The 12,410-nt window shown below is 42.1% G+C and overlaps 1 protein-coding gene across 7 annotated transcripts in view; it reads right to left on the reverse strand.

Annotated features, from left to right (window-relative positions):
- Positions 1-12,410, reverse strand: part of RAPGEF1 (Rap guanine nucleotide exchange factor 1) — a 90,433-nt gene that overhangs the window by 37,854 nt on the left and 40,169 nt on the right. For all 7 annotated transcript variants that reach the window (XM_049832141.1, XM_049832140.1, XM_049832139.1 and 4 more), the window contains 6 exons: positions 9,817-9,973; positions 4,708-4,796; positions 4,166-4,318; positions 2,599-2,722; positions 1,118-1,301; positions 9-524 (listed from right to left, as the gene is read on the reverse strand). In XM_049832141.1, coding sequence (XP_049688098.1) covers positions 9-524; positions 1,118-1,301; positions 2,599-2,722; positions 4,166-4,318; positions 4,708-4,796; positions 9,817-9,973 — 1,223 coding nt within the window. The remainder of the gene's footprint in view (positions 1-8; positions 525-1,117; positions 1,302-2,598; positions 2,723-4,165; positions 4,319-4,707; positions 4,797-9,816; positions 9,974-12,410) is intronic.

Here is a 12,410-nt window from a genome sequence, read left to right on the forward strand (position 1 = left end):
TTGCTTACTGTGTTTGTTTTTCTTCTCTGGCAGAGGTGGTGGCTTCTCTGGGTCACTGTTAGTATCTGGAGCAGCAAAATCAGAAATGAATTCAACCGGTGCTGAAGAGTTTCCTTGCTGGAAAGGCAAAACAGCAGCAAATGGCGTGAAGGATACTGATGGGACAGACGCTGCATTCTGCATGTCATCCTCTGAGATGTTATCATATTGGGATGGGTGTCTCTCATAGGACACCCTGCAGCCTGAGTTATCTGAAGTCTGAGAGGCTGCACTCCTCCTCTTCTTTTCTGGTAAAGCTGGAGGAGTCTCTGTCGGCTGTGCTGCTCCCGAGAGGCTGCAGAATTCCAGTGGAGGAGAGCTGCCCTGTGGGAGCTGGAAAGCATGTCCATGGAAAGGGGAGCCAGACTCACCCAAGGACTCTGGCAACGGGCTGAGGATACCTGGCACCTGCTGAGGTATCTGATCAGCATTGGAGAGGTCCTGCTGCAGGAATTCATAGTCCGGATCATAGTGATCCGATTGATCTGGTTAAACAGAGGGGACAGGAGAATGATGCATTAGTTTCTCTCTTTTACTGTTTAGTCCTTCTCAATTCTGCCCCTCCCATTCCATCAGTTAATTAATCAGTTCATTTAATCAGAGCAGTACTTTCTTGCAGAAGGGACCGTCTTGCTACACTTTCTGTAGCATCCAGCATTAATAAAACTCTTATAATTATTTCTTTACACTAGCAAACAAATAACAAAAACTCAATAGGTAGATCATTGGAGAGATTATTTATGCTTCATATTTATATTTTTATTTTCTTTCCTAGTACTTAGAAACAACACTGCTTTAATCTACCAGCACTGTCATTGCTTCAGACAAGGCTGAAATCAACAAAACATTCCACTTGAGAGCTGAATTGAGTTTTAACACAATCATCTATAGCTAGGGAAACACATTCCCCTGGGCTTTTTCCTATCCGACAGAATATAATTGTGCACAGGACTGCCTGCAGCAACTACAAGATGACAGTTGCAAGCGCAATCCATTTACTTCTGCATCACAGCTATGACAGCTCCCAAACAAGAGTGAAGGGGGCTCTTCCAGTCACGCTGGACAGCCCCCTGCTTACCTAACGTTTCACAGCTTGTGTTGCGGGAGCACTGACCACTGTCGCGGTCCAGAGAGGAGAGCTGCTCATCAGACTTGCTGAGTTTGCCGATGCTACTGCATGGCGAAAGGCGAGGAGATTCCCCCCCATAGGAGTGGCTTCCACCCGACAACCTTCTCTGGGCATAGCAGTCAACATCAAAATCCTTAAGCAAAAAAATCAATTCATTGTCATTCTTGGCAGCTTGCTAGCAAGCAAGATGCAGCTCAAGGAGCAAACACCTCACAGCTGCATTAAGAAAATCAGGAGGGGAGAGGATCAGTGCTGCTAGCCCTCTCTAGTTAGACAAGCTCATCAGGACCACAGAAAACCTCTGATTTGGTCAACAGCCCATGCCAGGGAGCTTTGTGTGATCTTGCTTCCCGGCAGAGCATGCTGTGACCCACACTGGACTTCATAGACACCGACAAGATGACCGAGTTCCTCACCGCTACACACATCTGATGACTCCTTGTCAAGACAGTGATACTAGGTAACCAGACTGCAAGATTTCTCATTAAATAACTGGGGCTTTAGCAAGTATTTTGTTAGCTTATGTGCACACAAAGGGAAAATAAGCTATAGTGAGATACAACTTTCTGTGCCTATGACTACATTTCTATTTTGGAAATTACCTCAAGCTTATCAACCTCCAAGTGAACCCCTCAAGTATTCCCACTCCTGCAAAACAACCTAAGTGTGATTGTACTAGCAACTGAAGAACTGCCACAACTTTATCTGGGTCAGCCAAATGACTGCAGAGCCTCCCTAAACCAGAGCTGAGGCTTTGGGGATGAGGACAAGATTTGATTTTGGTGCAATTTAATATGAATCAGATCCTCACTGCTGAGTTAGTAAGGTCCTCAAAGTCTAAAGCAAACCCAGCCACTTACAACTGCACAAGCAATGGAATATGATTAACACACACAAGTCACAAGTTTTCCATTTTTCTACCAGAAAATGTACAAATTTCCCCAAAGCACCAGTAGTGGCTAGAGCAGTTGCTCAAACTACTACTTGGGTTAAAAGGTGTTTTAAATTGTGACTCGATGAAGACAGACTTCTGATCTGAATATGCCACATGCTCCCTTGACCTGTAAGTAAACCTTGCTGAGATCTTGGTAAGCTCAGCCAGCTGCTCTGTACGCTGATCTATTTGACATGGCAACACTCAACTGCTCGAATCTTCACACTCTGCTACAGCTCAAGGCAACAAAGTTTGTAGCAATTTGTTAATTAAATCCAACAACACCGTAAAAAAAATTAAGCTGTTCACATGGTTTATTATACTGATGTTCCTGCCACTAAAACTCCTGCTCCAGAGCTCTCCCATACAGGGCTGCTTGGGACAAGCAGAGGCGTGCAGGGAACTGCGCGGCTGCAGGTCACGGCATTTCTCCCGAGGTTTTGCCACAGTTCACAGCACGTTTCCCTTGGCTTTCACAAAGGGGTTATGCCATTACCTGTCTGTTGATTCCAACAGGTAAACTGGACCCACTGGTGGCTCGACTCATGGGGGCCACAACTGCCACTCTGGTTGGGGAAGGTGCTGACTGCCGTTTTTTAGGGGGCAATGCTGGTGGAGGGCTGCAAGACACAACAGGCATTGATGGTTCTATTACTCTTCCAGCAAAAACACTTTTAGAGGCTTCATGAGCTTGTTTTCCAGAAAGCCTTTGACTTGCCAGGCTCAAAGCTCACAGGTTCTTGTCCAAAGCTGGCCAGGAGCTACTCAGCAAAGTGTATCCACTAACCAATATCGATTGAAGAACACTGCCACAGATATGGTCCTGTTCAGTGTTTTATTTTTTAAGGTTGGAAAAGAGTTGGTATTCCTCAAACAAAAACAATTGCTATTTTAAAGATAATTTTTAATGGAGCTAATTAGCACGGTAATTATTTCTTAATAAAAGTAGTGAAAATCCAAATTAAATGTTTTGATTGACCCAAATATTGTTTCCATTCACAGAAGTCCCTCCTCAAACCTTCCAGATTTGAAAAATGTTCAAAGTTTCAAAAAATTACAGGACAGGAAAATTCCTATTCTGCCCTTTTACTCTCCCGGTAAACTTCAGGGAACAAGATGGTCAGTGTTGCTCTCACCATGTACACTGTGAGGGCCCATGTTCTGGCATGAATCGGTTTCAGATACACACATTAGCAGTAACTAGTGAGATTTTAACCACTGTACTTTTAGTTTTTGCTTCTAATGACACATAATTCTGGTAAACATCAAGCCTGCAAGGTTCCCAAGAGCACACATATTCTGTTTCTGGAACATACCAGGAAATTTTTATATAACCCACGAGAATTCATAAAATACACAGAAATATGATTCTTTTTGCCAGCCACAGCCCTTGATGCTGCATTGCCAAATTAGCACATGATATGTATTTTTCACACCATCCATTAGCACCAGTACTAGAGAAGAAAAACATCATACACACAGACCAAAAACCTGCAAATTGGGGGTTTTCTCTTCCTTCTCAAAATAGAACATAGAAACTTTCATGTGGTTACTCGCAGAGCAGGGTAAGAACAACCAAGTAAAAGATTTTTTTCATGCACTATTGGCTCCTTTCACCCTTTAAGCTGATAAACAATGCAGAACCACCTGCATGTTGCAGCACAGGTTGACAACTGTCAGGTGAGGTTAGCAGAACACTTCCCATTGGATACAACAGCACAAGACACTGTTTCTGGTATTCACGTAGTTTTAAATAAGGTTCTTACACATTTATGCGATGCCTCTCATGCATGGATCTCAGGGCATGGCACTATCCTCACATAAAAAGAAGGAAAGGAAAACACAAATAATGAAGGGTATTGCTCAAAACAAGACAGAGAGAACACAAAGTCATAAACAGAGTCCAGGAGCAGGGGAGAATTACTCTGGAGGACTGGAAATTCAGAGGCATCACTAACCCTCCTCATGAGCTCTCTTGTGCACATTTTGCAAGACTGTGTAAAAAACCAAGAAGCTGGTAAGAGCCACTGGTATTCTTCAGTGAGCTGGTTGGCCAGTATTACCTGTTTTCTGCCACACGAATGCTAGGCAGAGGGGGTTTAGGAGGTGCAACTTCTTCATCCATGGAGTCAGTCAGTAGCTCATTGGATTGAGTCATATTAGTTGTTTTGTTGAGGATCTCCATTTCTCGGTCTGTAAGGGGAAGTTCTGATGGGCTGCAACAAGCAAAATACAGATTGTAGATCATAAACCACAGTTGGAATGCAGCATGCTGACAGATTAATATGTATTTTAAATCATATGCAATTTGAGGCACGCCTACCGCAGAAGGCAGAATTTGCATCTGCAGGTGGAATTCCACATATATGCAGAATACAATGCGCATGTGTCATGGCCAGGTGGTGTTTCATTGCCAGATTTTGGCATCTTCCCTATCATTGCACACTCTTTAAGTGGTCCCACTGTAATGGATGAGGCTACATGAAGAACACTATGCTACCCTCTGTGAAGAATAACTGAATGCTTTAATTCAACTATCAGTAGCCAGAAATTATCCCTTCTATATTAGTGCTGCACACAGAAGTAATCCTTGTCAGTGACCCACCTGTCAGATTTACATGCTGGTAAACTGGGTTTAACTGGGCTTGTAGGAGAGGGATGCTCCTGCTTCTCAATTGTGAGTCTGACCAGCTCCTGATGGATGGAGACGAGAGAAGAAAAAGACAATAATCATTATTTGCTGAATGCTGCACTCAAACATCCTAGGACACAAAAGGATGCTACTGCAGTAAACTCTTGGTTACCCAGTTTATGGATTAATGATGGCACGGACACAGAGAGAGCTGAGCTGGGTGTAAATCTGACACAGAGCTGTACAAATGATGCAGCACTGCTTCTAAGGAGCAGTGTGCACCCAGCAGTAGTTTAGGAATATTTGAGTTAAGTTCAGAAACCCTGGCCCTATGGGGATTCTGCACAAACCCACATACGTGTCTTTTTGCTGTGCTTCCTCTTTCCTCTATGGTCACAAATGCGTTCCAGTCCCCACAACACCCTAGATAATGGCAAATTCACTTTACATACATAAATGTAAGTACAGAAAAGTCTTACACAGTGGAGTACACCTAGCCAGTAAAAAAAATAAATAATTACTTTATATTTTATAAACAAGTATACATTTGTTTCAAAAAGCAAGTTTTCTGTAAGATGCCCAACAACAAATCAAATACTGAACACCTTTATTAAAAGGCCTGCTTCCCCTGAAGCCATCTTTTAACATGTTAGCAATGGAAGTCTTAATCATTCAAGGAACTACTGTAGTGTATCTGTTATAGGCAGATAAGGCTCTGGATAAAGAGATAAGGGCATGATAATCCTGAGCTACAAATCTGCCAGCAGTCAAAACAACAATCATTCACGCCAGAAAGATGGAGAGAACATTTTATGGATGTCTGAGGCCGACAAATAGATCTACTGCTCACAGATACAAACACATGCCCTCTTACAGGCAGGCTGGAAAACTGGCAGTGCTTCCTGACAGTATTGGCTTCCCAGCATATTATGCAAAGAAAACTATACGGGATCAATTTTTTAGTTTTTTTTTAAAGCAGCGTGAAGTACAGTGTCATCATTCCAGTATCATCTTCATGTCTATGTCTGTTGAGCTTGGAAACAACTGTCATTGATCTCTCAATGCATTAACTGCAACTGGAATGTTGTCGTCATCATCCTTCTGAGGAAGGGAAATACTCTAGTTCTCGTATTTTTATATAAGGCTCTATTTAAAGCTGAACTTCCATGGGTTAACACACACACAACAAGAGGAATAAAGTACTGCACTGGATGTGCAAAGGACAGCAGAGGCAGTCCAAGCGTCCCCCACAGCTGATTTTGGTTTCAGTGTTCCACTTACATTCCTGGTGTGAGCTTGTGCTCAAAAATAACGTACACCGTGTCAACCAAAAACACGACAAAACTTTCAGCTTTCCAGAAGCTGTCCTAGAAACCCATACATGGGGAAAGAAGAGCGAGCACAAACAGATGTCCATGCGGGCTAATGCTATGAAGATGTTCCTGTCTGGGACAGACAGACAAGAGCACTGGCAAGGAACAGTATGTTCCAATATGCGCCCTGATGAGAAAAAGCACAGCACCATCCTGACCACAGCCGACCAGCTTGGCCAGCTCCCACCTCCAAGGAGGGCCACGTCCCCCAGAGAGGAAATACTCTGCAAGGAGTGACAGGCTGACAGCTTTACTGTGGTAATGTACGTTACACAGCATATAGAAAAGTAAGATAATTAAGGCCCTTCAATCACAGAAGAACTACGATGGTAACACAGACACTGAACTGACCTCAGACTTCTCTGCTGTGTCCCTAGTTACTCAACAGAAACTATTTTTAAAAAATGTACTTTCCTCTGTTTCATCTTCTCTTTCAGGATGAACAATCTTTAATTAAAAACTTGCTATTCCTTTTAGACTTTAGAAATTCCCCTATAGAGTCTACAGAACATCACTAGGAAAAACAACCATAAGACTTACAAACCCCTAACAAGGCTCTTCTGTAAATTGGACGATTTGGAAACTACACAGTGACACCATTTGACTCTTCTGGCTGCAGCTGACACCGTGCTCCGAGTCACCATCAGGAGTGAGTGATGACACAACAGATTGCCACCTTCCTGCCCTCTGGACAAACTTCCACCGCTGAAGAGGTTTCTGGAGACTCTCATGCACTTTAACGGACTCAGTGTCGGACCCTGTGGGGCTATCAGGTACTCGCCAGCAAGAACAGTGGCTCCTCACTATGTGTAAGAGCACAATAAGGGAAATAAAATACATGGGCATTCAAACCAAAAGCCAAAATACTCTTTAAACATCCCCCTGAAAGGGCTATGGAAGGGAGAGTGTAACATCTTCTTTTCCTCACCTTTCTTCACCACGTTTAACACCTTAAACCAAAACAAGGCCAGCGCTGCAGACTGGTGGTGGCAGCTGTGCCACAGCCGTGCTGATGAGCCCCCGACACTTGGGGCTGAAGAGCTTGGTTTTCCTATTTTGCCAGTCGTAATGGACACCTGCCTGTCCACCATATGGGAGTGCAGGTTACAACAGAGGAGAAAAACAATCAAATTTGGCTCAAAAGTACCTTTAGAATGATTCAAACTATTGTGGCTGTGAAAAAAACCCTAAAACACCTCTGACCAAAGACACCAAGACATCGTATGATTGCCAATACTCAAGAGGATCACTTTTTTCTCTAAACTTTTGACAAATATCACCAGATCCCCTGAACCCTGACTTTCTCTCCTCTCTACTAAACCCAAAATGAGAACTAGCATTTGAAAATCAAGCCAAGATCTTTAGTATACACACAGAGGTAATCAGCACGTAACCGAGCCAGATGCACTTTATGCTATTCCTTATCAGCAAGTAAAGAGATTCCTGCAGCAGTAATTAGAGATAATTAAAGCCTCTCTACAAACTTATGCTACTTCAGCAAGCTGGAAATTCCAAAATGAGATGGATTTTTAAGAAGTTACGTAACCAAACCAAGGATTATTTCTTTTTCTTTTTATATATGCCTAGCAAGGCACTAAAACCTGAGATCAAAACAGCAAGCAACAGAAGTGAACAAGTGACTCCTTTATGCTCAATTCTGAAAATAAAGGGGGAAGTAAGCACTGAAATGTGGAAGTGGATCTTGTGTGATCTGCCAGAAAACCAAAAAAGGCTCTCCACAGCAGAGAAGTGTCCAACTTCTCAGTTCTGCTTCCAGATCTGAAAGCTGGCTCGGTCCTTCTAAAATAAACCTTGTTCCTCGCTATGCAGCAGGAGATGAGTGCGCACGCCGCTTCCAAATGCTGACCTGTTGATGGGCAGACACATTCGCATCTACCCAGTCAGCCACACATCTGTTCTAACCATGCTCCAAGCTGACCAGACATAAGCCAGCTCCAACTGGAAGGCCAAAATAACTTTTAGTCTAGCAGCAAAGTACAGACTGATATAGCCATGCCGCACAGTGGGGCTTAATAGTTCAGGCTCAGCACTGTATGGACATGCCTGCATCGCTTCCAGCCGAGGCTGGCTCGCAGCGTGGGCAGAGCCGGCATCCGAGACCTTCCACCCATCTGCACAGGCATGCTACTTGGCCTGGAAGGCAACAGGTACCCGGGGTTTAAATACCACTTGAAGAGAAAGGACAGTGGGTGTCCGAGCTTCATGCAATTAGACTACACAACTCTATCCTGGATCTGGTGATAACATGGCTCTCCATGGGACTGTGCAGATTCATTAAGTGAAAACAGAGTGAACTGCCTTGCTATTTGCTGGGGTATTACAGTTCAGATACCACGGCGCAGATTTTCACATACTGCAAATTGCTGCTGAATTCCAACGCTAACAGCAGCTGAGACTTTAGGCTAAACCCTTTTTCTCTATCCCACTGTGCGAATTTAAGACTGGCTTTACTTTTCACATCTGGAGCTTGAAGTTAAAGGGCATATTGTGCAAAATAAACCTGGAAAATCTGTCTTCTTTAAGTGAAGGTAATGTTTTGATTCAAAGATATTTGTTTAAAAGGCTCAATAAGTAATAGAAGATTTTAGTATCTGTGTTTGAGTAACATTAAAGAGACATTCAGACCATGCAAACAGCACACCAAGACTCCTGAAAACATGATGACCAAAGCTTGGGAGATCCACTTCATTTTTGCATTCAGCTCCAGTTAACAAAAACTAAGCTGAGTTTGAGTACAGTGAAAGATGCCTGTTCCTGATACACTAATCCAGGTGAAACACCTGCTGCAGTTCTTAAAACACCAGGCCAACTTTCCTTCTGTACTTGATCTAAACATTCCACTTTAGATCCAGCCCTGCTGTTGAAAGAGGCTTAACTTTCTCTACAGTTTTCAAAATAAGATTCCCAGGAGATATGACGGTCTCTCCACGGGTGCACTGAGCCCAGGTCAAGCAACCTTTTAACTGCAGTGCTAGTACAGCCAAATGAACAACCTCCACAGCCATCAGCCCAGAGACAAGCCTGGGAAACAGAAATAATGGGTACCAAAAAGCTTATGGGGAGGTAGAAGGAAAGTCAACAGCATTCCCTGGGTGGGGCAGGGAGGGAATGCTATAAGCAGGTCTCACAAAGGATACGAAGGTTTCTGTTAAATGTTTCCATTAGTTATGTAAAATTAATCTCCGGAAAACTGAGATTAGCTCATCACCTGTCCCACACCCTAATATGACTGCTGAAAGCAGTGATGTATCACTGACAAATCCCTTGAAATTATGTTAAAAGATGGAGCTGGAGTCTTTGATTCTCTGTAGGCACTGACAGGAAGCATTTCCATTATATTTTGCCTGGACAGAAAATATGCAAACTCTGCCTTCTAATCTGCATGGGGGACTGGGATGACTTGCTGAAAATTTAATACAGTGCTCAATAAAGACTTACTGCTTCTTCCAATTCATCCAAATGCCAGGGTGAGCATTTCAGAAGTGCACACTGATAGCCAAACCATTTGTGCTAGTCTTTAACCAGCACTCCAAGAAGGATCATTTTGATTTAAGAGTTAGTTTACTGAAGGCAAGAATAGGATCTTTATATTTTACCTGCACTTAAACACCTCTTGCAACTAGATCTCTTTTAAAATACATTATTATATACTTTATATAATATAATTTACAATACTTGTCACATGTACCTTGACTCCATCCAGAACAGCTTTTATGACACCCTTCACTGTTGTCACCATCTCCTTGTCTTCTGAATTCACACCTTCCAGCATCACTTGATCAGACCAGCGAATTAGATTGGCCAGACTCTGGTACACACGGCTATAGCAGGATGAGATGGCAGAACTGGATGGCAGGGGAGGAAATAGTTGAGAAAAAAGAACAAAATGAAATTATACTATCAAACCGTTATAAGAGTGCTTGATTTAAAGTGCATTTCACACTGTTAAAAATGTGATTGTTCTCCTTTTCTCTCTGACATTCAGAATTTGGGCTTAACAGGTGACAAAGCCAGGGTTTCTCTGCTGCTGCAGTTGCTCTCCCACTCTCCAGCACCAAACGGGACAACAGTACTATCAACAGTTCAGTCACAGTTAACAGAATGAACTACCTGGGCTGCAGGTTAACACAGCCATGCTAAAAAGAATGTGCTTTCCATTTTAATTTACAGCTCCATCCTATGCTTTAACTTCAAAGGTAAATATTTAAGTCCTGTATTTAAGTCTAAGCTATGTTATTTCAGTATTAGCTATGATTTCCTTCTTCCTTATTAACTCTCCCCAAAAATGTCTCGGATAATTGCAAGCTGACTATACTCATTCCTTTACAAATCATTTCCTCACTGTTTATAATGCCTGAAAATATGTAATTAAAACCTGCTTCTTTACAGAAATTGAACTGAATGAATTTAAGGTTTGGAAGAGGAAGGGTGTTGCTTTGTTTTGTTTTTAATGAGAAACAGAATTGAAGCTATTGTTCTGAAGGGGAAAAAAAAGAATTTTGGAAGGATGACAACTCTAAATAAAAGTTAACTGTAACAACAGTGCTCACAGGCATTTTCCTGGCCATTCTGAAAACACTTACTTCATTACTAAACAAGGTGTGTTAACAGTACTGCTGATGGCAGTGCTTCAACAGTTCCTTGTAAAATTAAATCAATTTCAAACTGCATCAAACCCATAAACAGATAAGAGAAGGTGTAATCTCACAATCATTACTGATACAAGTGTTCCAAATCTTCCCATTTCTCTTTGGTATCCATTTTACACTGGCTTAACTCCAGTAATTTCATTATCTGTGTGAAAGAATCAAGCCCACAAGCTTCAATGAGATTATTTAGGTAAATGAGGTTTGCAGGACTGGGGAAAGAACTACCGTCAAGTTACAACTAGGGGGATACAAACAATGGCAAGTACTTTTTTGTTTGGTTGTTGGGTTTTTTTGTTTTTGTTTTTGTTTTAAAGCATGCTGCTTGCCATTTGTTCTAATTTCAAATGAAATTAGCTTGGTAGGAGATATTTCCTAAATAGGGCCCTCCCCATCTCTTTCTAAGGCTTTGATTTCTTTGCCATTAATCTTCAGTCTGCTTCCTTCTAAGGAGGCGGTAATTGAAAGCCCATTTTGTGTTAGATTTAATTACTTTTTTCCTTGATGCAAATGCTTCCCCTAAAGCAAAAAGAAGTCCAACAATAATTGTAGGGCTTTCTTCCACACTGACACAAGTCTTGCTCTCTTTTCTTGAGGGGGATTTACTATCAAAATCACCCCTTTGCGTCCTGCCACTACTCAAATTAAATAAAGTGCAAAGGTAGGCACGAAAGGACATGGCTTTTTGCGAATGCCAGACCCCATTTTTTCCTGTAGAGGCTAAACAAGGCAGAACATACATATGAGATCTGTGCTGTAATACATAGCATTTCCAGAAAGAGAGACTTATCACTAAGACTTATCACTTCACTGGCTACTATGGAAGTTCTGCTTCTATAGGTAAATACGGATATCAACCAATGGATAACCAACTGTCAAGGTTGCATTAGTTCACTACTAAGAGAGAAGGTACAGGGAATTTGAAGAACAGAACTGTCTGAAATACTGCTGCTGCTGAAGACCGCTTAATTGTTATTTATTCCCAAATACATTCTTGGAAGGAAAGATCACCCAGCAAACATCCACTGGATACAAAAATCAAAGCAAGTAACTATAAAGATGACATGTTCTATCCTGAAAATATTTGCTGACATTTTACATGTTCTCCTGGTGTAATGGGGAAGGTCATTCTTTCTTTCATTAAATGAAAGCAGGTGCTTGTCAGGAATTTAATGGCTGTGGGAAACCTGATAGCTACTGAAGAAACTTTTGTGTCTGTATCCAGAAGCCTGATGAATGTTCCCATTCTAACAGCTATTGCTCTTTGTAGTTCTACAGATATAACCTAAATTGGATCTCTCCTGTCACAGTCACAGCTCTGATACTCACCCATTGCTCCTTCATTTTGTACTGTCAGATACAACCCTGGCCTATGCATTAGGGCCAAACACAGCTAAGCATCTCTGCAAAATATTTGGCACCCTACTGCTGTCTTGACCATACTATAAACCTTTCTTGCAGCAGAATTGAAACAAGCATCTTGAACCAAAAATTTTGGAGATACCTAATGGGAAAACACATAAGAACAGCACAGACACTGGCAGGATTTCAGGAACCAAACACCTGCATTTCTCTGCCTAGTTTTGTGCTTTTCTCTGTGCTAATTTTGCTCTTTCCATATTATTCAACGATGCTT

Source organism: Accipiter gentilis, chromosome 29, assembly GCF_929443795.1.
Source record: "Accipiter gentilis chromosome 29, bAccGen1.1, whole genome shotgun sequence".
Lineage (NCBI taxonomy): Eukaryota > Metazoa > Chordata > Aves > Accipitriformes > Accipitridae > Astur > Astur gentilis.